The sequence below is a fragment of the Triticum urartu genome, chromosome 2A (assembly GCF_056163025.1).
Source record: "Triticum urartu cultivar PI428250 chromosome 2A, HENAU_Tu73, whole genome shotgun sequence".
Classification (NCBI taxonomy): domain Eukaryota; kingdom Viridiplantae; phylum Streptophyta; class Magnoliopsida; order Poales; family Poaceae; genus Triticum; species Triticum urartu.
The window spans coordinates 4,543,054-4,570,206 of NC_141874.1; the positions used below are offsets into that span (position 1 = coordinate 4,543,054).

The following is a 27,153-nucleotide window of genomic DNA, read 5'->3' on the forward strand; positions in this document are numbered from 1 at the left end:
AGAACGACAGAGCAACCAGCTGCAATATATTAGATACACATCGACAGATATGAATATATCTGACCCGGCTCTCGAGCCGTCAGTGCGAATCAAATTTCAAATAGAAAAGAAATAAAAGACAATTGCACCACGGATTACCTTTTGTTACCGAATCATCAAAATTAAAATATGCGAAGCGTGGTTCACGTGGTGTGCCAACTTGTCAAAGTGCGTGATTGGCACGAGATAGGGAGCGGCGTGAAACGTGGTTAACGTGGTGCGCAGATCATCATGTATAAATACGTACTACACATGAGGGCACTCTCCACACAGCTAGCTTAGCTAGCGCCAACAATGTGGTTCTCTGCATTGCTGGCTACTATAGTAGCAACGACGGTGCTCGCCATTCATGTGGTGCACATCCTGCACAAACACACCCGAAAGAGAGTTTCTCCTACATGGCCACCCGGCCCTGCCGGCCACCCCATCCTCGGCAACTTGGTCTATGTCATCGGGCCGCTCCGCAACAACCCACACACCACGCTCGCCACCCTCGCCCAAACCTATGGACCCATCTTATCCCTCCGTCTTGGTCTGACCCGCAACATCGTCGTGGTGTCATCCGCCGCGGCCGCTCACGAGGCCCTTGCCAAGAATGACGCAGCGCTCGCGTCCCGGCTTGTGCCGGACACCGTCCGCTCCATGTCATACGGCGCGACATCCATGGTCTTCCTTCCAAGCTCCAACCCGCTGTGGAAGCAGGACCGCGTCATCATGGGCGCCCGCTTCTCCTCCACCAAGGGCTTGGACACAATCCGGCCCATCTTGGAATGCCATGCCGGGCGTCTCACCGAGTACTTGAGGGCATGCTCTGGCACCGGCATGCCGGTCATAATCAGGGAGGCCGTGAACCGCACGGTGCTCAATGTCATATCCAACATCCTCTTCTCCGAGGATGTGGCGGACTTGAGCGCGCCGGGGGCCCAACCTTTCAGGGGACTCATAGTGCCGGTACTAGAGGAGTGGTCAAAATCCAACGTCTCTGACGCCTTCCCATTTCTCGCACCAATTGACCACCTCCTCGGCTCGCGTCGCCGCATCTCCATACATCTCGCCAAACTGTTCAACTTCTTTGACCAAGAGATCGTTCAGCGCCGGTTAGCTAGAACTGGCACTGGCAGTGGCAGTGAGAAGAACAACGACGTGCTGGACGTTCTCCTCGAGCGCCACGCCAAGTCCAAGCTCACTCGGCAAGAAATCATCACGTTCCTAACGGTACGTACATTCATTGAGTACTTGCTTTGCTTATAAATATTGTATGTATGAGGAATGTTCATTTGTTTTATTTCTGTACAGGATATGTTCATCGCCGCAAGTGACACGAGCACGGTGACAGTGCAGTGGGCTATGGCGCAGCTACTGCGCCACCCAGAGAAGATGAAGAAGGTGCGTAACGAGCTCGCAGCATGCCTTGGAGTTACGTCCAGTGACTTTGTCAAGGAGAGCGACCTCGACAACCTTCCCTACCTCCATGCCGTGGTGAAGGAGGCGTTGCGGCTGCACCCAGCAGTACCATTGATACCACGGGAGGTAGCTGCCGACGGAGTATCACTCGGTGGCTTCCGCATCCCAATCGGAACGGGTGTCGTTGTCAACTTGTGGGCAATCGGAAGGGACCCTACCGTATGGCCTCAACCTAACAAATTTGTGCCTGAAAGGTTCTTGGCTGGGGGTGAAGGCGAGGCCGTGCACTTTCAGGGCAAGGACGGCTATACTTATAGGCCATTCGGCGCCGGCCGGAGGGTGTGCCCTGGAATGGACTACGCTCTGCGATCAGTGCCTCTGCTGCTAGCCTCACTTGTCCACAAAACAGAATGGAGACTACCTGATGGCAAGGCGCCCGAGGATATTGACCTCAAGGACCGCTATGGCACTGTGCTGAATCTTGCAACGCCGCTCCGTGCCGTGCCAGTGTCCGCCGTGTGACGTGCATGGTTACTCCAAGACTATTATCTGCCGACATATTTCTTTTGAAAAAACATGTAATCTCTCCTATACTATTCCTAAATGATCTCCTGTAGAGGATTCCTACCCTTTAAGTCTTGTAATCTACATATAGTTATATACTAGCATGCGAGGCTCAGCAATACAACAAGCGATTCCACCAATTGTCTCCTCGCTAACCCCTCTTACATAAAATATTGATACAGAAGAGAAACTCAATGTCCCGGATAGGGAAATCAATTATTCCATAAAATCAAGTAATTTTTTATCAATATCTTGTGTCCTTGTCTAATTATTGAGATGCTACTATCTGCCACATAATTTTGTTGGAAAAAACTTATAAGGCTTGTAAAGTTCAACTAGTCCAACAAGAATATTGGCTTGGAAGAGAAAATTGAATATTTCCCAGGCAGGGAAATCAACTATTCCATAAAATTCGAGTACTTTTCTTAACTATTTCACCATCTTTTTCGATCACGTGGTGACAACGAGAGATGGATGATTCCGTACAGTTGGATTTTAACACAACGATAAGAAAAGTAAGAGATTCTTGGTGACAATAGTTCGGCAGATGAATAGATAGTGCATTACTTATTTCGGTGCAAGTTTGTTTACGTCCTGTGCAACGCCATGGTATAGGCCATGTAGACGTTTAGCTTGGAGTTTGCTTTATTTCACAGGGAACATGTCTGTGCAAGTTTGGGTCATCTGGAACATGTGTGCTTCCCCTATACCTGTCTTGGCTGCCAAAACAAGATCAGAACTAGATCAGATAAATTAGACAATTAGTATGCACATAACTTGAATTATTGTTTTTGAACCGGGCATAACCCCTTTCCATTACTCGCATAACAAAAATACATCAGTTCATTTGACACCAAGGAAACCTAGAAAGGGGAAAGCGAGTTCAATGCATCACTGGGAAATCCACGGTAAACATAACTTGAATATTAATCACCCCACAAAAAGAACTTGAATATTAATATGTTAAAGAAAAAGATTATGATCACATCATTAACAGTAGCTACCTCATTCAATCTTACCTATGTAAGCTTCGTCAATTAGTAGTAGTTCAGTTGCTCTAGTTTTGTGGCCTGTTGGTGGCTTGTTAGCAGAGAGAAATTCTGTTGATATATGGGAAAATTTATTCTTAATGACGATACTGAAAACCTTCAGTAATCCCGATAGCGTGATGCGCAAGACCGGAAGTACAAAGAGGGGATCGCATACACGACGTTTACCCAGCTTCGAGCCCTCGTGGTAGAGGTAACACCCTACTCCTGCTTTGGTTTGAATCTTACCAGAGAGGTAACACCCTGCTCCTGCTTTGCTTTGAACCTTGCCGCCGCACGATCCATGCACGCATTCATCTCCATGAAACGGCATCAAAAATACACATGAAATAGCAGCATTGATCGTTCCTAATTCTGCGACTTCCATTACCAAGCAAAAGGCCAAGAAGGTGCTAGATGTATGCTTAATCTCCCCATCGCAGATTGCATTGCAAATGTGCCAGGCAGACTTGCTGGTGCTCCTTGAGCATCTAGTTGTACACCTCAACGGTGGCTTCGTGGCCATGCATGATGTGGCACCATCGATCGAGCGCGGCATCACGGGGCCAGGCGGTCTACCGGCACCCGCCCTTTCAGCATGGACATGACGAGACGGATCCTATTCATGTTGAGCTTGCCGACGCGAGCCGCGCGAATGCAGCCGAGGAGGCCATGGTAGTGCACCACGCCAAATATCACCTTATCTAGGATGTGGGAATTTGCCATGCCCGCGCCATGAGCGTGTAGATCGTTCTCTCGAACACATGTGCGCTGATGTCCACCGGGATGCGGCTGGATGGACGGCTACCTGTGGCTAGCATATTGCTGGTTGTGTAGAAAACTTCTGTCAAGGGGAACTGACTGTGGGTTAGAAAAATATGAACAAGAAACTTTTCTATACAATCTCCGTAGGCATCAGCAGGGTGCCTAACGACCTCCACATCAATAGAAGGTACAAGATATACATGCTTCTACATATTTCCTTTCTTTATTTTCAGTTTTAACACCTAATGATTTCTATCCATGTCACTGATTCCTCAAGAGCCAAAGTCATCATCATAGCTGGAGGCCACACACACACCATTTCTTTCTCCCTCCACAGCCTCAATTTGTCGAGTCCCAGAACAGTTGTTCTCTAACTAATGGCCTGTTAATCTCTATTTTTCTTTGTATTTTGTTCCCTGAACATGCTATGTATGAATGGCACCTGAGCAAGGCCATCAAACAGTTTTATTCGGCATCTGAGAATACCTGCACTCACGTAAGTATGATTATACATGCATATTTTGATTTCATCTATTTAGCAAGTGATTATTATTCTTCATAACTACAAATTTATGACCATTTTGATTCAAGATACCTAGGTTGTCCAAAGATGCTTGATGAAATGTTTCTACTATCTACCAAATTAAATATGTTTGAGAAAGCACGAATGTTTGGTGCCTTCTGTGTTAAGATTAACTCGCTCTATATGTATCGAATAAATTTCTAATGATGAGACAGAGAAATGATTCAATCAGATTCACTCTATGTCTATCCGATAACTTTATGTTAACTAGACAATGAAAGGTTCAATCAGATTTACAGAATGGTTTAGTCTCAAGTATAGTCTATGGGTTTTAGCAGTATTAATGTTGTTTCATCAATTTTGCCAAACGGATAAATGCAACAACCATAAGCCGAACTAAAGGAGACAATAGCAGCAGCCCAAAGAAATATGAGAGGAAGCTTTTTTACAAATACTATGCTGGTGATGTTTTCATTTTTGCTTAATATATATCAAACTTTGATAACCTACATCTCATATTCACCGTAGTGGAATCTAGTTATGTTAGTTGAATGCTTTAGACAATGTATCTGTGGCACTCAAGTATCCATCCTACCGATTGTACCTCTCATTTTAGGGGCACCTACAGGTTGAGGTTAGCATGGCTAGGTCTAGCTATTTTCTTCTTTGCAATTTTTTTCTATGACATTTATACTGACCGGAGAAAAAGGGGGAAATGTGGCCAAAAAAAGGTTCTTAACTCAGGAACAATATTTCACTGCCAATGAATGCAAAATGTCAATGGATGAGACATATGGATTTCTTTGTTAGGAGTCCATTGTAAAAGAAACGCTATGAGCTTAATCTAAATGATCATGCTCTCATATATTTTTCAATCATGGTTGCATTATATGTTTTTTTCTATATGCTCAAGACAATTTTTTCTTAATTTTGCAGCGCTGCAATGCTCGGGGTACCTATTGGTATAAGTTAAAATAAGGACACCAAGACTTGGTCTTATACCTATCTATTTTCTGCAGTCGACTCTACGTATTGGTTGATTCATATAAATAAGAGAGAGTTGTTACGGGAGGGCCGTTTTGGCTCTTGGGAGCATATGCTCCCTAATAAACAGTAAATTCAAAATAAATAAAAATGAAAATTTAAAAATTCTGACTTTTTTCGTAGATGTTCTTGTTAGTGTAACAAGGGTGCTTGCTAATTTTCATGCGAAACAGGATGACGGTGATTCGTCGGTGAAGAAAACAAAAATAAGTGTAACATGTGAAGGTAACATTTGTCGTTCGACTTTTTTTGTACAGATCAAAATACCTAAGCTTTCCTTCTAAAAATTTGCAGGTGGCATTTTGGTGTGACAATAATCACATCTATTTTTTTCAAAAAAAAAAATTGACAATTGAAAAAAAAAACATTTTTCATGGGCAAGAGCACATGCTCCCAAGAGCCGAATTGGATTTCCAGAGTTGTTACTTGCTTGTTGCTTGCAGCAACAACGACATTTTTTGACTTTTCAAATTGCTATTGATTTTTAAGCCAGCACCTTGGCGTGTCAAGTTAGCTAGCTGTTGTTTTTGGTCAAATTGAATAAATGTTCTATACAAGGCACATCAACTTGTGAATCTAGATAGCTGGAGGGTGAGTGGTTCAACCTTCTTCTTCTGCTTGCCTCCATCGACTCTTTAAGGAAGTTGTTCCGTCAGTCTCGGGCCCGGCACTAACCAAGAGGAGGCGGGGCTCTCTCCAATCATTCGAAGAGCTGAGATCTCATAAAGAAAAAAAAAATAGCTACTCCCTCAATCTATATATATATATATAGCCTAATGTGTTTTTTGAGACTGCCTTTGACTATTCTAAATTTAAATAATTTTCTCTATAAATTGGTTAAAGTTCGTTAATTGACTTTCTAAAGATATTATGGACACTGCATTAGGTAACAGATGGGGTATATTTTTTGTGGGAGCCACATGGCGTAACGTGCATGCCATATATTATTGCTCTAACATATGGTCAATGTTAGTTTCGAAAATCCATATGTGTGTGTAGCTAAATATTTTGGAAACTAATAAATAAATGTTTCAAACAAAGGTGTAGTCATACATCAGGGCAAGCATGTAATAACGAGTTCAAGAGAAACGGTCAGTTTGACCACCATGGCTGCTAGCTTGAGTTGGCATATTATACTTTCCGTGGACTGCGGGAGCTCACTCGTGGATAAAAATCAACCAAAAGGCATGCCGTAGACATTATTGCAGGCTGATAACGATGAGAAAGATCATGGACTTGGCCTCCGGTGGACATTATTTACAGGCTTCTAGACATCCGATTGTTTTGAACTTCTGAACGTGATTTGGCTAGATCTTAATAAACTGAGACTTAACTAAGTCTTAGTCAAGTGACAGAACCTATAAAAAAGGAGAAGGAAAAAATTAAGAAGAAAATTTTACATCGATCTCCATGTAAGATCCCATGAATATAGTATTGACTAAGACTTGGTTAAATCTGAGATTTAGCAATCCCGTTGACTAAGAAAAAACAACTCTTTGCGATCCACCGATCGAGCCATTTAAATTCTGGACATGGTCATTCGATGTAAAGAGGCACGCACAAAAACAATGGAGCTTGCAGCACTAACGTTGCTCTGGTCCGCCGTTCCCTTAATCATCTTACTCTTCTTACTTGTCATTAAAATCTACACCTCGTCTCCGGCGGAAAAGCGGCTGCCGCCGGGGCCATGGCAGCTGCCGCTCGTAGGCAGCCTCCACCACTTCCTGCTGTCGCGCCATGGCGACCTGCCGCACCGTGCCCTGCGGGAGCTCTCTCGCAAGCATGGCCCGCTCATGCTGCTACGCTTCGGCGCCGTGCCCACGCTGGTCGTCTCCTCTGCTGAGGCCGCCAGGGAGATCCTCAAGACGCACGACGCGGCCTTCGCCAGCCGGCACCTCACGCCAACGCTGGACATCTTCAGCCGCGGCGGTCAAGACATCCTCTTCTCCCCCTACGGTGACCTGTGGCGCCAGCTCCGCCGCATCTGCCTGCTCGAGCTCATGAGCGCACGCCGCGTCCTGTCCTTCCGCCACATCCGGGAAGACGAGGTCGCCGCCTTGATCGGCTACATCACAGACGAGTGCGCTCGTGGTGGCGGCTGCACCGTGGTCGAAATCGGCCAGCTGATCACCCGCACGGTCAACGACATCGTGGTGCGGTCGGCCGTCGGCGGACGATGCCCGCGGCGGGACGAGTTCCTGCACGAGCTCGACAGGTCTGTGAAGCTCGCCGGTGGCTTCAACCTGTTTGACCTCTACCCATCGTCAGCACTGGCGCGCTGGCTCAGCGGCGCCCTCCGGGAGACCGAGCGGTGCAACCGCAAAGCGCGTGCGATTATGGACGATTTCATCCGCGAGCGCGTCGACGGTGCCGGCGAGAGCATGGAGGACCTTCTCGGGGTGCTACTGAGGGTGCAGAAGGACGGCGGGGCGCAGTGCCCCCTCGACCTCACCACTGACATCATCACCACCGTGACCCAGGAAATGTTCGTAGCCGGGAGCGAGACCTCGTCGACAACGTTGGAATGGGCCATGTCGGAGCTGGTGAGGAACCCGCGCGTTCTCCACAAGGCCCAGGCGGAGGTGCGAGAGGCACTCCATGGACGGAGCAAGCTAGCGGAGGGTGACCTCGCTGGTGGGCGGCTGAGCTACCTTAACCTGGTGATCAGGGAGACGTTGCGGTTGCACGCACCGTTGCCCTTCGTGCTACCACGGCAGTGCCGGGAGCCATGCGAGGTGATGGGCTACCACATCCCCAAGGGTACAAAGGTTCTGGTGAACGCTTGGGCCCTCGGCAGGGATGGCGCCTACTGGGAGGACGCTGAGGCGTTCAAGCCGGAGAGGTTCGAGGAGAGTAACGCCGCCGCCATGGACTTCAAGGGCGGCCACTTCGAGTATCTTCCCTTCGGGTCCGGCAGGAGGATGTGCCCAGGCGTGGCGCTCCGCCTCGCCAACATGGAGCTGCTGCTCGCCAGCCTTCTCTACCACTTCAACTGGGAGCTCCCCGGCGATGGGAGACCGGAGGAGCTCGACATGACTGAGGCGTTTGGCATCGCCGTCAGCAGGAAGTCCAAGCTCGTGTTGCGCGCTATGGATCATATCACGTTCGAAAATTAATAGGTTTATTGTCGTGTTGTCTCGTCACCTTCTATCTCTGTAGGTCATGTTTTATGCTAGTGTTGGTAAGTTTTGTAGTACTGCCATCAGATTTGGCGGTCACTTTGCTCTTGAGGTACACTATTTTAAGGACAGTTTAGAACTTTTAATTTTATGAAAAAAAATCCAAAACAAACCCTGCACTTGTAGACGAAAGCTAAATCAAACCCTGAACTTCAAATCCTTGAAATCAGCACACTGAACTATCTAATCCTGGTCCATTTTAAACCTTAATGCGTTCCCAAACAGAGACTGGGCCGGCCCATAAGGCCGGAGCGAAGCCTTTTTTTTTTTGCAACATTTTTTTCTGAACCGCGCCACATAAAAAACAGTTCCTGTGAATCGAACTTGCGACATATTCTTATTTAGACATCCTGCTAACCACTCTAACTAATGGCTATTGGTGACATAAGTGAAGCACAAAAATATTTAAACACACGCAGCGTGGAGATTTGAAAACATATTTTGTAATTTTTTGAAACATTTTCTTGAAAATTGTCAACAATTTTGAAATCCGAATATTCTTACAACCAAAAAACCATTTCTTTAATTCCAAACATTTTTTTGCAGTTACGAACAGTTTTTGAAAAACTTTCATTTTTTAAAAAACCTGAATCATTTTTTAAAGCCCCAAACATTCTTTAAAGTGTGAACAATTTTTGGCAAAAAATAATAAATTGTTGAAAACACGAACAATTTTAAAACCTGAACAAAATTTTAAAGTTCGAACAAATTTTCCCATTTGTATGTTCTTTAGAAGTTGTTAACATTCTAAAAAATTGTTCAGGTTTCAAAATTTGTTCCCATTTTTTCAAAATATCTTTTTCTTGACAAATGTTCATGTTTTAAAAAATTACTTTAAAATTTAGTTCAGGTTTCAAGAATTGTTAGTGATTTGAAAAAAATCACATTTAAAAATGGTTCATGTATAAAAAATATTCAGGGATTTCAAAAATGGTTCATGTTTGAAAATTTGTTTGTGTTTTAAAAAAATAATTCCAAAAATTGTTAAATTTTTTGCAAAACATGTTGGGAATTTGAAAAATTGTCTATTGCTTTTAAGATATCCGAATTTCAAAATCATTGATTATTTTCAAGAAATTTTTTAAAAAATCAAATATGTTTTCAAATATCGATGCTTAGAGCATCTCCAGCCGTTGGCCCCCCAGGCGGCTCGTAAAATCGCCGCCTGGGGGCGAGCCGGCGCTATAAACGGCCTGGGGGCTTCCGGGCTCCCAGCCGCCGGCCCCAGCTCGCCCCCAAAAGGCGTCTTTAATATTTTTGAAAAGGAATTCAGCTAAAATTCGGCAAACGAAACAAAGTTTCCGCTAAAATTCGGCGAACATGACATTACTTATGCGACTTAAATAGTTTTTTTACATCGAAAACTGAAATACTTCAAAAAAACAAAGGCCGCAACTACAGGCCGAAGAATGCACTGAGTACGGTGAAGTCGCCGCCGTTGCCGCCATCGCCGTTGTCATCGCCGTCCTTCTCCTCCTTCACGCGGACGCCCCTGTTGGACCCCTGCCCAGGATCGCCTTGGGGGACCGGTGGCGGCACGCCATCGTCATTTTCATCGTCGAGGACCACGACGCCTCCCTCGTGCAACGTGCGGCGGCCGAAGCCATTAGCCGCCGCGCCATCATCGGGGAAACGCTCGCCCATCGTCACGGCTGGGCACGGGGAGAGGAGGGGAGGAACATCGGCGGCGGCTGCGCATAGGGAGAGAGCGGCAGAGCTCGGCGGCTGTGGGTGGTGTGTGGTCACAGGCGAGGGGGAGTTGCTTTATAGCGGCCGGGGGTGGGCGCCGTGTGTACGCGTGGCGGGAGAGGGGGCGTCGCCGCGCCACCCATGAGAAAACCAATGGAAGGCTGACTGGCGGCAGCCTTCGCATTGATTCCCCGCGGAAAACCGAGGCGATGAGGATGACGAGGCTCGGGGGTTGCTGACTCGGTGGGCCCGCTGTTCTTTCACGCCAAAAACACTTGCCCCGACGCCCCCGGACGTCCCCAACGCGCCGGGTTCGGCCTGGGTCCGTCGGCGCCAATTTCGGCCCAAACCGGCGAAAAACAGGCTCCTGGGGGTGCGACTGGACCGATTTTTGGGCGCCAGCGCTGAAAAATTGCCTGGGGGGGGGGGGGGGGGGGGCTGTTGGGGGCGCGGCTGGAGATGCTCTTAGTTTGATCAAATACTACCACGTTTCACATTTGTCACAAACAGTTATCAGGTGGAGTGGCTACATGACGAGTTTAGCAATGCCAGATCTCAAGTTTGTTTCCCCGTGAGTATTGTCTTTTTGCTGTTTTTAAGTCAAAAGAAAAACACATTTCCCATTTGGTGCGCCGGCCCAATTTCCAACAATCCCGGTTTAACTTGCTGCCATGTCGATAATCCCTTCAAAAACGCGCTCAAGGTTTAATATAGACCGGGATTAGATAGTTCGGTTTGCTAATTTCAGGGATTTGAAGTCCAGGGTTTGATTTATCTTTCATCTACAAATTCAAGGTTTGTTTTGAACTTTTTCCTAATTTTATATTATTCTCTGTTATCTTATATTCATATTTTCCATCCATGCATTATTACATAATGAATAATTCATTTCGTAGTCCAGTACAATGAGAGCATGTATGAAAAAAGTCAACGGATTTCGATACGAGCATTTCAACTCATAGCCCCTAAAAGTGTGATTGTAATATGTTTAAAACTCTGCCATGGAAGAAAACCAGATACTACGTTGTCAACCCCATCGCACCATTTTTTATCCTTTCTCCAACCCGTCCAATATTTGATGTGACACTACAAATCAGCACGGAATATACACATGCCTGGTGATGGCGAAATGTGTCACCTTAAATCCGGTCAGAACGTTACCAAAGTTGCTGAGACGCTCGAAAAACCATCACAGAAAGTGATCTTAGGCGACGTTTCGTTTTTCATCATGAGGATTTTTGTCACTGAATAGCACACATTTTGTAGTGAACTAAGCAACTATGTATGTTTCCATAAGTGGACAGAGCCAAGTCCAATTTGTGCGTACATGCGCAGCCACATATCACATACGCCACCACAATTCCTCCTCACATGCAGGTTACTACAACAATGATTAAGGGTCTCCTCGTGGACATAGCTAAAGGCGGTCTCTGGCAATGGCATATCGAGTGGCCAGGGAAGGAGGGAGATAGCATAAACATACAAAGAGGATGTTGAATTCTATTGGTGTTCAGCGCCTAAACATACTAGGGTTCCTCCCTTTCCACGAGAAGTAGGAGTTTTACTTGGACATAGAGACAACAAACATCTAAGGGATAATCATGCTAATCATGGATGAACGATCAAAGTCATACATGTAGGAATCCAACTAGGGTCTGGTGTTAGAAAGAGATAAATAGGGAGATGACGACAATGGTGATGACGATTGTTGATGCTGGAGTCTCCTTGATCGGGTTGATGGCATAGCGGAGCCCTTCTATTAATTCATCCTCTGGTTCCCTTCTGGGGGCTAGGGTTCTTGGTTCTGGCAAATTTTCTAATCTCGCTATCACTCTCATTCGTGACCCGAAGATACCGGGGGAAAATAGTCAACCATAGGAAGGCGACGCTACCTGGTATGAGTACCAGGTTCCATCTTCTTTCCTAGAAGCATTGTTTCGGCTGGGATTTGTTTTCATTGATCACACTTTCTTATGGTAGGTTCCCATCAACCCAATCAATGTGATTTTCACACATAGACTTGTGATTTCTCCTTTAAATGCTCCAATCAAGATCCTGGTGAAATTAATCAAAATGGTGCACGAATGCGGTAAGATTCCGAAAATCCTATGACTATGGCACAAAACTAAAAGCTAAAAGTGATGCAACTTTGGACTCATCAGGGAGCGACACCCATGCCAAATCTTGAATATTATCATGAAGTTGTTAGGAGATATTGGCCGATTGGAAGTAAAAGAGTATGACCATGCTAATCGATCCCTGATGATGGGCCAACGTGGATGAAGGCTCAACCCAGTATCCTCTATTATTTTACAGTCAATCGGGTCTCCTCGCCAGGCCCACAATTCTGGGTGGACACGGTCCGGGCCGGGCCGGTCCCGGTCCGAGCCATCGTTTGTACCGGCCGTCAGTGGGCCGGACCGGACCAGACCGAGTAGGCGAGCGGTTCTATATTGGGGGACCGAACCGGCACGGACGAAGCCCGAGCCAGACCGACGGGACCAAATGGACCGGCCAACAACCCCGGGCGTCGATGTGTGCGAGTGCAGCGGCGAGGTGGGCTATGTGCATGACTGATGTGACGAAGTGGACAACGTGCGCGAGCGGCTACGTGGGCGAGAAATTAGCTAACAACTAAAACTTCGGCGAAACCAACAAACTGAATTTTCTGAACCTGTTGAAACTGAACCAACGTAGCTCTCTCTCTCTATATATAACTACCAGTCCTAGTCTCTAGTGCATGATCACACGAGCTTATCTAGATGAGTTTGTTACAGAGGTTGTTAGCGTTGTGGCCGCACCTGCATTTGTAACACTCGACCTGTTTCTCTTCTATTGCTCCTTCTTACACTAACGAAACTGGCGAAACTGAAGTGCGTGAGAAATCCCGATGAGCACAGAGGGACTCCTTGAACAGCAGCAGTGGCTTCACCTTCAGAGCATTCGGATCATGGCCAGTTATTCCTGGTCGTGCGGGCTAGGCGTTTTCCTACCTGGGGCAGCTGGTAGCCGGTGTACGTGTTGTCGCCATGGCAGGAATTGGTGCCAGGTTTGGGGTCGACTCCATGGTCGAGAACTTCAGATCGGTGCCGGTGCACGCACGACAGCGACGACGAGCGGCGCCAAGAGGCTATGGTGCACTGGAAAGTGAGGAAGGGATGAGAGGGGAAGCTCGGGGACATGATGGTTCACACGGAGCTGCCGGTGGCCACGATGACGAGGCACGGCATCGGCGGTGACTATGTTTTCTTGGTCCGACCGAGCGGCTCGGTTAAAGATCGGACCGGACCGACAGTTTCTCGGGCCGAAAATTGCAACCCGGACCCTGGACCTACGGTCCGGTCCTTAACGGGCCACTAGCGGGCCGGAAAGCTTGCTCATGCGTCCACCCTGACCCACAATGGATGAAGGCTCAACCGAGTATCCTGTTGACATGGCAAACTTGTGGGTCCCATGGAGAAAACATAACAAATTTTATGGCAACTTGTGGATGGTTATTCTGAATGTTACCTGCTCCGTTCCATAATGTAGTGAAAATACATCTTATGATGTGTATAATGTTGTCTATTTGGTATTCTAAATGTAAATAATTTTCTCCATAAATTGGTTAAAGCTCGTTAAATTTGACTTCCTAAAAATATTATAGGCGCTGCATTAGGTAACCGATGGAGTGTTTTTTTTTTGAGAGCCGCTTGCACTAAAAAATGCCCACGGTAAAATAAAAGCACCAGCATGCGCTAGAATGACGAAGCTATCTTGCAGGATGACACAGAAAGGTCACACGCAAAAGCATGAAAGCTCCAGATCAAAGAGCCAAGAACCAACAGCTCCATAACCTGTTAACGCAGGTACGGTTGGCGCCGTGGAGAATCCGTCAGAACATGTATTGTATTGTCAAGCTCAAAAGTACCACTGATTGCTCAAGATTGACGAGCCAACCGCTTCTGAAAACAACGTTAGTGAATGTTAGGTGTCACAAATCATGCATATATACCAATGTCTATCGCTCGAGATTGCGTAGCCAATTGTCCCACTGGCTTGCAGAAATCTGCTTAGGCGTTGAAAGCAACCCTCAACTATTGGCAAACAACCTACTCAAAAACTCTATCCGCCTCGGTCACGTCTACCGTCTCCTCTTTTACACTCTCTTAGGCTTCAAATTAAGTGCAGATGTTTATAAAAGAAAACCAAGTTTCTTTTAAATTGATGGAGCGCATAAGGTTATATCAACCCTTCCCGCAAAAAAAAGGTTATATCAATCCACTATAAAACAAGGTGAAAGTATGTAAGCTCTTTAAGCAATCTTGCAAGCAATAAAAAACTCAAGACACATCAACTTGTCGGTTGAACTATTTTTAGGCCGAAGGCCAAATATTAAAAGAAGTAAACTATTACAAGAATACCCTTGGTACACTTGCCTGTTGCACCTGATGCACTAGATTTGCAAGGAGATATGTAAAAACAAGTGATAGATCTGTTTATGTAACTTTTGGATTAATTAAGGGAAAATCGGAGTGGTGCCACAATTCCATTCGGATATTTCATGCATGTCACTAAGAATTGTAGCTGTGCCACTAACGAATGTGAAGAAATTAGCCAGATGCCTCTACGCCGTCTCAATGTGTTGCCATCAGGTCAGGCCTTCTTTCTGTCTCCTTGGCCAGTTTTCTCCTATGTGAGACCCAGCAATTGTCAGGTCGGCCGCTGTTGCCCCGTGTGGGCTGTTGTGATAATTTTAGCATGGTCTTATCTCCTGTTTGCCGTTGCCTCATTGCCGCTAGACGCTAGGGCCGGCAATCGAGAATTTTCATGAATCCTGCCGCCTACATGTGCGCTCATGTCCTTGCGGGTCAATATTGAAATACTAGAATCCCTTAGTCGTAGGACAAATGAGATATATAACAAGCTATCTTACGGCCCTTCCTCTTTGCTGTTCGGAAATAAATATCAGAAAATTTAGATTTGAAGAAGCAAATTTACAGACAAATGAAAAAACAATCAATATACGGAAAGGCTAAATAATTGAAGTGAGATTTTTAGACATGGCAAATTGAATGTTTTTCATGGGAATTGATATTGGTGTCATGATGAAAAATTTAGATTACAAGCAACGCAATTTTCTGACAAAAAATAAACTAATGAGGATTTATCATGCTCGCCATCTAATCTTGCATCCTTGATGAACACAAGTTACCATGAAAAACGTTCATTTTGTCATGCTTAAAAATCTGACGTCCACTGGATTATTTGGGTTCTAATTATACTTGGTCATATTCATTGATTGAATCTATTGGCGCAATATCTCTCTTGTTTCATTCTCTTCCTTCATGCTCTCTGGTTCTTGGGATTTCTCGCAACGAATTAAGTTGGCAAGATGGCAAGTTGAAGCCGACATCAACTTTTTTTGCCTCCCCAAACTCTATCGGCCTCTCATCCAAAGAGTGTACTCTGCAATCCACCCACGTGTTCATGCGTCATCGACATCTCTTTCTTGCGATAGTCATGCAGTCTGTGGCTGGCTGGGAATAGCATGTCACCAGCATGGGTGCGTGTAGGATTCTGCAAATTCGAACGCGATTTATTGATGACTTAAGCATGTGATATAAGTGCCCAAGGTGCACTGCATCCAAACTTCTCGACTGCACCATGGATTGGTTCGTAGGAGTCCTGTCTCTCCTTTGCTGCTTCCTCTTGTACTACCGTCATCTCCAGTCCAAGCAAACATGCAAGGAGGAGCCCACCGAATGGCCATTGGTGGGCCATCTTTTCGGCATGATTGCTGACCTGAGGCGACCGAATTACCATGACTGGGCCACCGTGATCCTCGCCGGCACACGCCACAACTTCGCAGGTCATACGGGGCTAGCCGGCGTCCGGTTCTTCGTCACCTGCGATCCATCCAATGTACGCCACATCTTCACGTCAAACTTCCTCAACTACCCCAAGGGCGAGGAGTTCGCCGAGATCTTCGACGTCCTGGGCCACGGCATCTTCAACGCCGACGGCGAGTCTTGGCGGCAGCAGCGTGTCAAGTCCCAGCTCCTGATGGCCGGCCCCCGTTTCCGCTCTTTCTCGGCACGGTGCAGCCGTGACAAGGTGGAGAAGAGCCTCCTTCCATTCCTAGCGCACGCTGCTGACGCCGGCGCACGCTGTGACCTACACGACGTGTTCCTAAGGTTGACCTTTGACATGACCTGCAAACTCGTCTTCGGGGTCGACCCCAGCTGCCTGCAGATCGGCCTCCCCGATGTGCCCTTCGCTCGCGCCATGGACAACGTGCTGGAGACGGTCATCCTCCGGCACATCATCCCGCCGGCGTGCTGGAGGCTCATGTACCGGTATGAGGTCGGCCCAGAGAAGAAGATGGCCGTGGCTCGTAGGACCATCGACCGATTCGCCGTAGACATGATCGCCAAACGCAGATCCGATCTCAAGCTCCACGTCCGCGAATCCCCCGACATGCTATCGTCCTTTATATGCGACGGTGACGCAAGCGACGAGTTCTTGCGTGACACTGCAGTGAACCTCCTGCTCGCCGGCCGGGACACCACCGGCACGGTGCTGTCGTGGTTCTTCTACCTCCTATGCAAGAACCCGCGCGTGGAGCTGAGGATCCGGGATGAGCTGGCGCCGATCGCAACCACAAAGATGGTGGCCGCGGCCAACGACATGGCGGTGTTCGACGTGACCGAGCTGAGCAACATGGTGTACCTGCACGCGGCGCTGTGTGAGTGCCTTAGGCTTTACCCGCCCGTGCCCTTCCAGCACAAGGTGGCAGCGCACAGTGACGTGCTCCCAAGCGGCCACCAGATGAAGACCGGCGACAAGATACTCGTCTACTCCTACTCCATGGGGAGGATGGATGGCGTGTGGGGCAAGGACTGCATGGAGTTCAGGCCGGAGAGGTGGATCGGCGATGACGGAAAGCTGAGGTACGAGCCGTCTTACAAGTTCATCGCCTTTAACACCGGTCCCAGGACCTGCCTCGGCAAGGAAGTGGCCTTCACGCAGATGAAGGTCGTCGTCGCCGCCATGCTGTGGAACTTCACGGTTGAGGCCGTGCCGGGGCACGTCGTCGAACCAAAGCTGTCCATCATACTCCACATGAAAAACGGGTTCGCTGTCACCATGAAGAGGAGGAACGTCACGGACGTGCAGGGCTAGCTAGCATATAGCAGACACGTACATGTATGTACTGTGTATACACAAGTGCCATGTAAGCTTGCGAAAGTGGCATGTGTGCTTACAAACGATGTAATGGTGTGATAATAAAACGCAGCAGCTATATTTGTAGTAAGTTCCCTGAATTTGTATTTTGGGATTAGTCGATTTCATAGGAGAAGGAAGAAGGAGGTGAAACGCAGCACCAAGGTGGAGATGGGGGCACAGCAGAAACCGGCAGCGAGGCTCATGGATGTGGGTGAAGCTGAGCAAGGAGCGACCCATAACCCACGTCGTCGCAAGTGGAAGCGAGTCCAAGGTTTGACATGTGGGGTTGGGGCGGCTTTTCATATAGGCTTCCCTGTTGTATTATATGGAGTGCAGATTAGGACTAGAGGAAAAAGATGAAGGAGAGCCTTTGAGACTTGATGTTTTTTCGAGGCAACTATGGCTGTGTGGCCCAATCTATCTATCAAGAAGCAAGTGTAGTTCACAGGATTCATTAAATACTCCCATCTCTCGCAACAATCATGTGAAATATGTAGCCCTCCAAAAGTCGATTCGGGATCGGTCGGGAAATTTCCTGGTTTTGATTGTGTCTCGGAAAACTCCTTATCTACTTCAATGTAAAAGCAGAGCTCCTACTTTTCATGTCAAAAATAAAGTCGATTTGATACCTTCTTTCATATTGAATTAAGCTAAGCACCGGACTTACTCAATGTGAAGAACTTCTTACGAGCTAATGGATTTTATCACGAAACACAAGAAATTCAAGGCCCCCAAAAACCTATGGTTTGCTCCTTAATGTTTGTCTACACCTACACGGGTGAGTCAGGTGCGTGCTTTGAAGCAAGTTAAGTTGTGTTGTGCATGTGAGGTGTTTGTGCTCCCAAATTAGAAACCACCGAGAGAAAAGGTTGGGCGTGGCCCACCACACTTTCCGTCATTCGTTTTACTACTTGACGACTTCACAAAAATGTTTCCTTAACTGCCAATCCTAAAAACATGGTGTTGAGGGAGGCGAAGAATATCTCCACCGCCGGCCACCAAGAGGGCACTGCCGGCGGCTTCCAAGTTCCAACTGGCATCTATCGTGGCCTTGCTGCTGCACTTCCTCCCTGGCGATCTCCTCGCAACTGGAGAACTCAACGGCCTTTGCTAATTCTGGTTAGTCCCCAATTCTGCCCACAAGAGGTGTTCTAATTTCGCAGATCAGCTGGATGAACCAATCTGGTCCTGTTGACTTGATTGAATCTACATTAGGGAGTGTCCATTCAATGGCCATAGCACGCCATAGGTATCTTGCATTTGTGCACGTACAGAATGTGTGGTAGGAATCTTCCTCAGCAGCGCCACAGATAGGGCAAACCAAGTTAGTATCCAGCCTTCGTTTCTTTTTGTTGCACCATGTAGCTAGGGAATTATTTGCAAGGCGCCAACCGAAGCTCAAAACCCAACCCCTCCTGTCTTTGTTCTCTCTTCCTCTGTGGAAACTGAAACCATCATCTCTCTCCAAACTGAAGCAAGCGAGTTTGGGGGAAGGATCCAGTTGGTCAACATCTTACTACCTCAAATTTTGTGTTCTTGATCTAGATCGGGTTCACCTAAAAAAAATTGTCTGAAAAACATCTGGATCAGGTTCGTTTCTCACACTGTTTTGTTGTTTTACCGCTTTATATTTGAATCCATCCCAACTTTACCGATGGATTCAGATTAGCGAAGCATCTACTACTGATTTTTTTTCTAGCAATTTGTTGTACCGTTTTTGAATCACGCTGTGAGACTACGCAGTTCGTATTGCTTACAGTAACAGGACAACCACAATTTGATCAAATTTTCATACTCCTTCCTTTTTGATTTGCCCCTTGAATAATCTTCAAAATTAGTGTTCTTTTGATCTATTATATAAAAGTTCTGCTTTCTTTATTTTTTGCAATTTAGGGTCTAAAACAATGGTGTATGATATGCTTAATGCAATTAGCCTATGGGACACCGTTAACCTCAATGGTAACGAACTTATGATGAAGAGGTCAGTTTATTTCAGAAGTGATATAAGAAATATTTCATTAATACTATATTTTTATTATTTTATTGAATAATAATTTGAATTATTTTTATTGTTAATAGAAGGTGATTTCAAGATAGAATGTGTACATGTAGATATATTGTACCTACCATGCATGTAGTAAAACGAAGACTTGCAGTCCACAACAATTAAGATGCTTCAACCAAAATATTTTGCAGCTGATTCAAAAGGAGGAGAAAATAGGGGAAAAATTAAGATGCTCGTTTTGGCAGGGGAATGCTTTGCTCATTGCGGAAGTAATTGTGGGGGTCGATCTCAGCCTTGGCCTTGGTGAGCCTCTGGTAGTTACCCTTGAAGTATTTTGGCCCCCAATTGGGGCCGAGATCCAGGTCCCTGCAGTTGAAGTAGGCTCCCCTTGGCCTGGATTTGGAGCTCAGGTACGGCGCCATGAAGGCGTACATGTCCCTAACCCACTTGGTCTCCGTGGCTCCGTTGTGTGCCGAATCCACCGGCCAGTAGTTGTACAATTGCATGCTGTACAACACGCCGGCACGGTGCGGGAACGGCGTCGCGTCCTCTCGCACGTTGCTCATCTTCCCGCCGTATGGGACCAAGACGACCTGCGCGTTGGGCTGCCTGAGCTGCTTGTAGAAGATCTTGGCCCACACCTCCCGGCGAATGGCGCGCCGGACGTAGTCCGTCGTCGCCTTGAAGCCATGGCTGGAGTCGAACTCAGAGGTGGTCCGCTTCGTGAGGTCCTCCACGGTCGCGTTGTTGATGTAGGCCATGGACTCGACCCAAGTCATCTCCTTGCAGTCGGAGCGGCTCAAATTCAGCTCTGGGATGCCATCGCTCCTGCTCATCACCGGTAGGAGCGCGTCACACGTGCCGAGGAACACTGCTCGGAAGACGGCCATGTCATTCTGGACAAGCGCCCTGATGTACAGCTCCTCCGGCAGGGCCGGCGCCACCTTCTGCCACTTGGTGACCGCGTGCACGGCGGCGCCCTGGCTGTTGGACACCGAGACCTTGAACACCGACACCGTCACCGGGACGGTCACGAGCCTCACATGCCACCTCAGCACGACGCCGAAGCTTCCACCCCCGCCGCCTCGTATGGCCCAGAAGACATCGTCCCCCATGGTGGTCTTGTTCAGGAGGGTGCCATTGGCGTCCACCAACTCGGCATCAATGACGTTATCGACGGCTAGCCCGTGCTTGCGCATCAGCGTGCCAAAGCCACCGCCGCTAAAATGGCCTCCGACGCCGACGGTCAGGCACACGCCGGCCGGGAACCCAAGAAGGTTGCTCACCTTCGATATGGCATAGTAGAGCTCGCCGAGCGTCGCGCCGGACTCCACCCACGCCGTCGACGTCTGGTTGTCGACGACCACGGTGCGTAGCTCCGACATGTCGAGCATCGCGAAGCCCTCGGTGTCAACGGACCGGTACGACAGGCCCTCATAGTCGTGCCCGCCGCTGCGCACGCGGAGGGGCACCCCGTTTAGGCTACCGCAGCGCACGGCGATCTGGACGTGGTGAGCATTCGCCAGCATCACGACATAGAGCGGCCTCCCAGTGGTATTTGTGAGGAACTTTGGGTTCCTAATGTATTTGTCAAGCTGCGTGTTGAACAAATCTTCGCCCTGCTCGAACACTGAGATGTTAGCCTTCGTGAGGCATTGGAGGAAGCCAGCGGGCGACGCTGCTTGGGAAGAAGAAGAGATCATGGAGCAGCTGCAGAACAAGAAGGTTAAGGTGAGCAAGCGTGGGGGCGGCCAAGGATGGGCGGGGCGGCAGCGGGCTGCTGGAAGACCCAAGATGATTTTCTGGCTATTTTCACCATGCCCGTAGGAAGGAAGCTTTCTTTGGGGGAACGTTTTCACATGGGGGAAGAAGATAAGGCCTGGATAGTTCGGATGGTGCCAATCCGACGGCTGTTAGGCGACCACCCGAAACATTGGGCCGGCGCCTAGTACTGACCCTGTATACAACGTATAAGCCATAATGAGTTGGTTTTTTTAGATTTGCCGCCAGCAACACCCATGCGTATGGGCCAGCCCAATAGAGTGTTCTCTGTGGTGAGTTTCCTCATTCGGTCTAGTTGTTGTGTACGTTGTACGGTTGGTGCTGCTGCGCTTGCTTCACGCTTCTTTTGATTTATTTTCCCTTTTTATGTTTGATTTTATTTGTTTCTTCGTCAGATTTATTTGGGTTTTCCGTTTTCTTTTGTTTCTTCTTTTTTGATTTTAATTTGTTTTTTTCATGGTTTTCACTATGTTTCACTATTTTGCATCAGTTTCTATGCTTCTTCTGTTTTCCTTTTCTTTTGGTCCTTTTCTTTTTCATTTATTTCTTTTCCATTTTCTTTGTTTTTTATCTTTCCATTTAGAGTTTTTTATAAATTTTTACCATTTTTTAAATACATGCTTAGCATTTTTATGAAATATACGTTTTGAGGACTACTTTTTCGTCATATGGATTGTACATTGTCCGTATTCTGTAGGAACATTTTTGTTATACTCGCTCAAGTCAAGTACATTATTAACATTTTTTCAGATATATGTTTTGATATCTACATTTTTTCATAGAGATTGTACATTTTTTGTATACAAAATAAACAATTTTCATATACACGTTTAACTTTTTTCAAATATTATAGGGTTTGTGTGTGTGTGTGTGTGTGTGTGTGTGTGTGTGTGTGTGTGTGTGTGTGTGTGTGTGTTTTGATATCTACATTTTATCATATAGATTGAAAATTTTCGTATACATCGGAAACATTATTTTTGTACATGTTTAATATTTTTTTCAAATATATGATCAACCTTATTTTTATGCAATTTTGAAATATTTCGAAATAAATGATTAAGATCTTTTGAAACATGTTTTGATGCATACATTTTTTCGTATACATCATACATGCCAGAAACATTTTTTATACATGTTTACCATCTTCTAACTAAATAAGTAACATTTTTTTTAAAATACATGATAATTATTTCATACACGTCGTACATTTTCCTTGTACTTCAAGAACAATTTTCTATACACGTGTAACATTTTTCAAACACATGATTAAAAATTTATATTTTAGCGAACACTTAAAAATAAAAGGAAAAGTAAAATCAAAAGCAATAGAGAAGTAAACATAAACAAAAAAGGAAACTGAAAAGAATAAATCACGATATTATTGGGCTGACCCACTTACTATAGCGTTGTACGCAAGTGCTGGCCCCAGCATGACCAAAAAAGCTATATCTCGCTTAAACTGAGATAGAACCTCCATCGCCATAAGGATTTTCTCATCGTGTAGGTATATGGGATGGCCCATTTCTTCTCCTCCCTGTAACTCGTTCGCTGTACTGGTTCGATCGTTCGCTATATATCGCTCGATTTTCTTTCTATTTTGCTTTCTCTTTTTTCTTTTCTTTTCTTTTTCTTTTCAGTTTTCTTCGTTTCCTTATGGTTTCCGCCGGCTTTCATTGTTTTTACCCATTTTTATTTAGTTTTCTTATTTTTGTTTCTTCTTTTTGCACTGTTTTTTTTTCTGGTTTTCTTTTTTAATTAATTTTCTTTCTTTTTCGTTTTCTGTTGTTCCTTCCTCAGTTTTTTTTGCACTGTTTTTTGTTTCATTTTTCTCTTTGGTCTTTTGTTTCTTTTTCTGGCTTTCTTTGGTTTTCTTCATTTTCTTTTCTTTCTTTTTATGTTTTCAATTATTTGCAACGTGATTTCTTTCTTTTTATTGGTTTCTTTTGTTTGTCTTCTTTGCTTTTTACTGTGTTCCTTCGTTTTTCTTTGTTTTTTTGTCGATTTCCATCGGGTTCCTTTTTGTTCAACACATGTCAGCTCTTTTCAGTACATATTCTATATTTTCCTTGTACGTAAGAAGCATATTTTATATACACGTTTATCTTTTTGCACCACATAATGGAACTAATTTTCTAAGTCTATTTTTTTCTGTAACCATTGTACAATTTTTTATAAATGTAATGTATCTTTTATACACAGTTAATATTTTTCAAATAGAAGATTAACATTTCTTGAATACATGGTCAACATATTTCAACACACGGCAAATATTTTGTTAAATTGCAATAAACCTGTTTTCACACACAATGTCCTTTTTTGTATACACCAGGAATATTTTGATACATGTTTAACAGTTTTTTAAATACATTATCACATTTTGTTATACACAAAGTGTTTGTTTTCTATATATTTTTCGTATATATGACAGACCTTTTTTTATCCACATTTAACATTTGTCAAATGCTGGATTATCATATTTCAAATACTGGATTAACATTTTTATAAATACATGATAAACTTGATTATACACCTTGTATATTTTTTGTATACCTAGTTCTTATACATGAGAAACATTTTTTCCATACGCATTTAACATTTTTCAAATGCTGGGTTAAAATTTCGTCAAACATTTTATGTAAAGTGTTTTTGTAATATATATTATTTAAAACATCTGTAACTTTAAATAGAAATTAAAAAATAAAGAAAAAAAATGGAAAGAACAAACACAAGAAGATGAAAAAACGAGACACTTGCCTGTGGCCACCTACGCGCTGGGATTTCTCATTTAAGGAGGCGCTTGACCCGAGCGCAACCAAGGTCTCGGGAGACATAGGCACGCCCCAGTATGACACCAAGAGGTCTCATGCGGAATACTATTCCCCGTGTAAGTCCACATATGTCAGTCTAGTTGATAGTCAAATTCAAAAAATGTTTACTAATATTAAAAATCATATACAAAAATATTCATTAATTTCATGAAATGTTCTTCATTTTAAAAAATGTTCATTGAACTCAAAAATAGTTCACCCATTTTCAAAAACTATCATCCAAGTAAAAAAATCTTATTTAGTTCAAAAAACTTTCATGAAATTAAAAATAATGTTCATCAAATTAACAGTTTTTTCATCAAACACGAAAGTTTCATCAATATTCAAAATATATTCATAAAAAGTTCAAAACCAAATTGGACAATATACAAACAATGTTCATTTTTTGAAATCATGAATATTGTTTGAATTCTCAAATATTTTTTGAATTCCTGCACATTGTTATTTCATGATTTTTTTTAACAAAAATCAGAATTTTCTGAATTACAAAGATTTTTAAAAGAAGCCAAGAATAGGGGAAAACAAAATAACAAAAGGAAACGTAAAAATAGTAATTGGGAAGCCCCGCCCTGCAATAGGGCTTGCCCAAGTTCACGCATTGGGGATGACGGGGGTGCGTGTTAGCTTGGTTTCCACTGCGTACATCGGGGAATAGGAGGTTCCGGTCTCGTAGCAATGCAGGAATTTCCGTCATACAACTGATGATTTGAGTGGGCCATGTTTCGCTGCATTACCTAGAGTTTGACTAGAAATAGACCATCACTTATTCCAAGTTTTGCTATAAATTAATCCATGGGTTCCCCATTTTCGCTTAATAAATCCATATTTTATTATAATTTTTCTCTATGTGAACTACTCCCTCCATTCCAAAATATGTATTGCGATTTTAGTTCAAATTTGAACTAAAACCACAACACTTATTTTGGAACTCTTTGAATGAAAACCATGACACTTATTTTGGAATGGAGGGAGTAATATTTTTGGTTTAAGTTCATTTTTATTTTGTTTCTGGTTTGACATTCCCCTGCTTTTCTACCATGTCCATTTCCAAATGTAGTACGATGTATGCCATATTTGTTTCCGTGGATGGACAACATCCGCGCAATGCTTTGAACCTAGTAAATATATATTGACTATGAGATGGTTTGAACACTATCCGACAAACCCTATCCGGTTCAACACTCATATAACAAAGCAACATTAGACCACTACCCACCATCATATTTGCCTTCAAAGCCAGCTCCAAAAAATTATGGACTCGAATAATTGGTGAACATTCGCCGGGAGGGAGGGGTCGATCGAACGAATTTGATCGGTAGGGTGAGCTGCTCCCAGCGAATGAATCCCCGCGCCCCCTCAATCTTTCGCCAAGGAGTACCCCGATTGGCCCAAAGGTTGAGTTTACTAATTTTTTATATTAAATGCCATGAACCAAAAACACATATTTTTCTTATAAAAATAGAGAAATCATAAAATGTATAATTTCCATGCATATGAAAAAATGCTACTTTATAAAAATGTCATGTTGATTTAGATAAAGGCATGCTACTTTACAAAAATGCCCCGATGTATTTTTTTGCTTTATTTTATCCATTGCGCAAAATTTTATAAAAAATGCCATGTCTTTGTTTTTTTGCCATGACAATAAAAAATGCCATCCTCTTACTAATAAAAAAGCCATCCTATTGATAATAAAAATGTCATGCAAACACTTATAAAAATGCCATGCTCTCAATAATAAGAATGCCAGCCTCCTAATAATAAAAATGCCATGTTACTAAAAATGAAAATGACATGCTCTTAGTCATAAAACTGACATCCCTCTTGACAAATAAAAATGATGTGCAACTAAAAATAAAATTTCCATGTTACTAATTACCATGAATCTCGTCTGATCAAGCAGAGACTTGAAGACACATCTTGTGGTTATATCTATCTTTTATGGAAGCATGTCAGCTGGAAAACTCATCCCAAAATTGTTGGTGCCTGTGCACCATCAACTGATTGATACTATACTGGTCTGCATCATGCATGACTCCAACGGATAAAACGAACGCTAGCTCATGGCTCATGCAGAGAAAGCATATTCCACAGATACATGCAATATTGTAACTCCACTTGACAAGTTGGGGTAATTAAACTTGCACAAAACTTTGGTTATATACATCCAACACGTACGCCAACATCTACCACACTACACATGCATGCAACCACCACCCAACAAACATCCACATGTACGAACAGTCAAACACACACCAACTCATGCGTGGATCTTGCAGAATAATCAAGATTCCAGCTAGTGGCACGTCACATGCATGCAGATCACGCGTGCAACGGCGACGGCGGCGGGGCCGAGCTCACTGGCTCTGCGGCGGCGGCTCCAGCCGGGGCAGAGACGACGGCGCCATTGCCGGCCGCCGACCGCTTCAGGAACTCGATGCAGTCGTCCACGGCGTCGCTCGGGTACGACTCAGAGTAGGAGGGGCTCATGCGCACGGACGCCGCCCTCGTCGGCGCCGCAGCCATCGTGTGCTGCTGGAGGCGAGCGCCGGCCTTGGGCGATGACGAGGATGCCGCCGACAGCATCGCCAGCCGCAGCAGGACGTCCCTGACGCGGTCCATCACGGACGCCGACGCCGTGGATGCCGGAGCGGCGCCACGGGGAGGCCGACGCCGGACGCCGCCACCGCGCAGCCTCGGGATGCACGTGGCAGTGTTCGCCCTGAGGGGCTCGGCGTGGTGGACGTACATCTCGGCCTCCATTCCACGGCGAGCTCGAGCTTGGTTAGCTCTTCGCTGTTAGGTAGCTAAGAAAGATTAGCCCAACTGGTGTGTGCTTGCTTGTCTAACTGAATGTACGTTTAGATGAGGGCCGGTGTTATATATATACACACAAAGATGAGCACCATTTGCATCTTACGTCTCATTTAAAATGGAGATGGTCTTGTCTCACCCTGCAACTTGTTGATCCACATGTTGCATGCAACCATGCACATCCCTTATTCTCGGGAAGGAGAACGCGATTTTGCTTATTATCTTGGCGCTTCAGAAAATTGTGACAACATATGATTGGATCTTCTTATGCAAAATCTGA

At 45.1% G+C, this 27,153-nt stretch overlaps 3 protein-coding genes and 2 pseudogenes across 3 annotated transcripts; 3 read left to right on the forward strand and 2 right to left on the reverse strand.

Moving 5' to 3' along the window:
- Positions 1-328: 328 nt before the first annotated feature.
- LOC125534964 (oryzalexin E synthase) lies at positions 329-2,228 on the forward strand. The gene is made up of 2 exons (XM_048698024.2): positions 329-1,254; positions 1,336-2,228. Exons 1-2 carry the CDS (start codon positions 334-336, stop codon positions 1,963-1,965), a joined length of 1,551 nt encoding a protein of 516 aa, XP_048553981.2. The 5' UTR covers positions 329-333; the 3' UTR covers positions 1,966-2,228.
- A 4,707-nt stretch (positions 2,229-6,935) lies between these two features.
- On the forward strand, positions 6,936-8,532 carry LOC125534965 (zealexin A1 synthase pseudogene; annotated as a pseudogene).
- A 7,337-nt stretch (positions 8,533-15,869) lies between these two features.
- On the forward strand, positions 15,870-17,850 carry LOC125540556 (noroxomaritidine synthase 3). The gene has a single exon (XM_048704172.2). The coding sequence runs from the start codon at positions 15,882-15,884 to the stop codon at positions 17,397-17,399; it is 1,518 nt and encodes a 505-aa protein (XP_048560129.2). The 5' UTR covers positions 15,870-15,881; the 3' UTR covers positions 17,400-17,850.
- A 1,729-nt stretch (positions 17,851-19,579) lies between these two features.
- LOC125534649 (berberine bridge enzyme-like Cyn d 4 pseudogene) lies at positions 19,580-21,193 on the reverse strand (annotated as a pseudogene).
- Positions 21,194-26,143: 4,950 nt separating this feature from the next.
- LOC125540558 (uncharacterized) lies at positions 26,144-26,925 on the reverse strand. The gene has a single exon (XM_048704173.2). It carries the CDS (start codon positions 26,820-26,822, stop codon positions 26,382-26,384), a length of 441 nt encoding a protein of 146 aa, XP_048560130.2. The 5' UTR covers positions 26,823-26,925; the 3' UTR covers positions 26,144-26,381.
- Between the last annotated feature and the right edge of the window lie 228 nt (positions 26,926-27,153).

Excerpts from the sequence above, each read along its gene's own strand:
- LOC125534964 (XM_048698024.2), top strand. The coding sequence starts at position 334 with ATGTGGTTCTCTGCATTGCTGGCTACTATAGTAGCAACGACGGTGCTC. Across the intron at positions 1,255-1,335 it reads AAATCATCACGTTCCTAACG|GATATGTTCATCGCCGCAAG; the intron begins GTACGTACATTC and ends ATTTCTGTACAG.
- LOC125540556 (XM_048704172.2), top strand. The coding sequence starts at position 15,882 with ATGGATTGGTTCGTAGGAGTCCTGTCTCTCCTTTGCTGCTTCCTCTTG.
- LOC125540558 (XM_048704173.2), bottom strand. The coding sequence starts at position 26,822 with ATGGAGGCCGAGATGTACGTCCACCACGCCGAGCCCCTCAGGGCGAAC.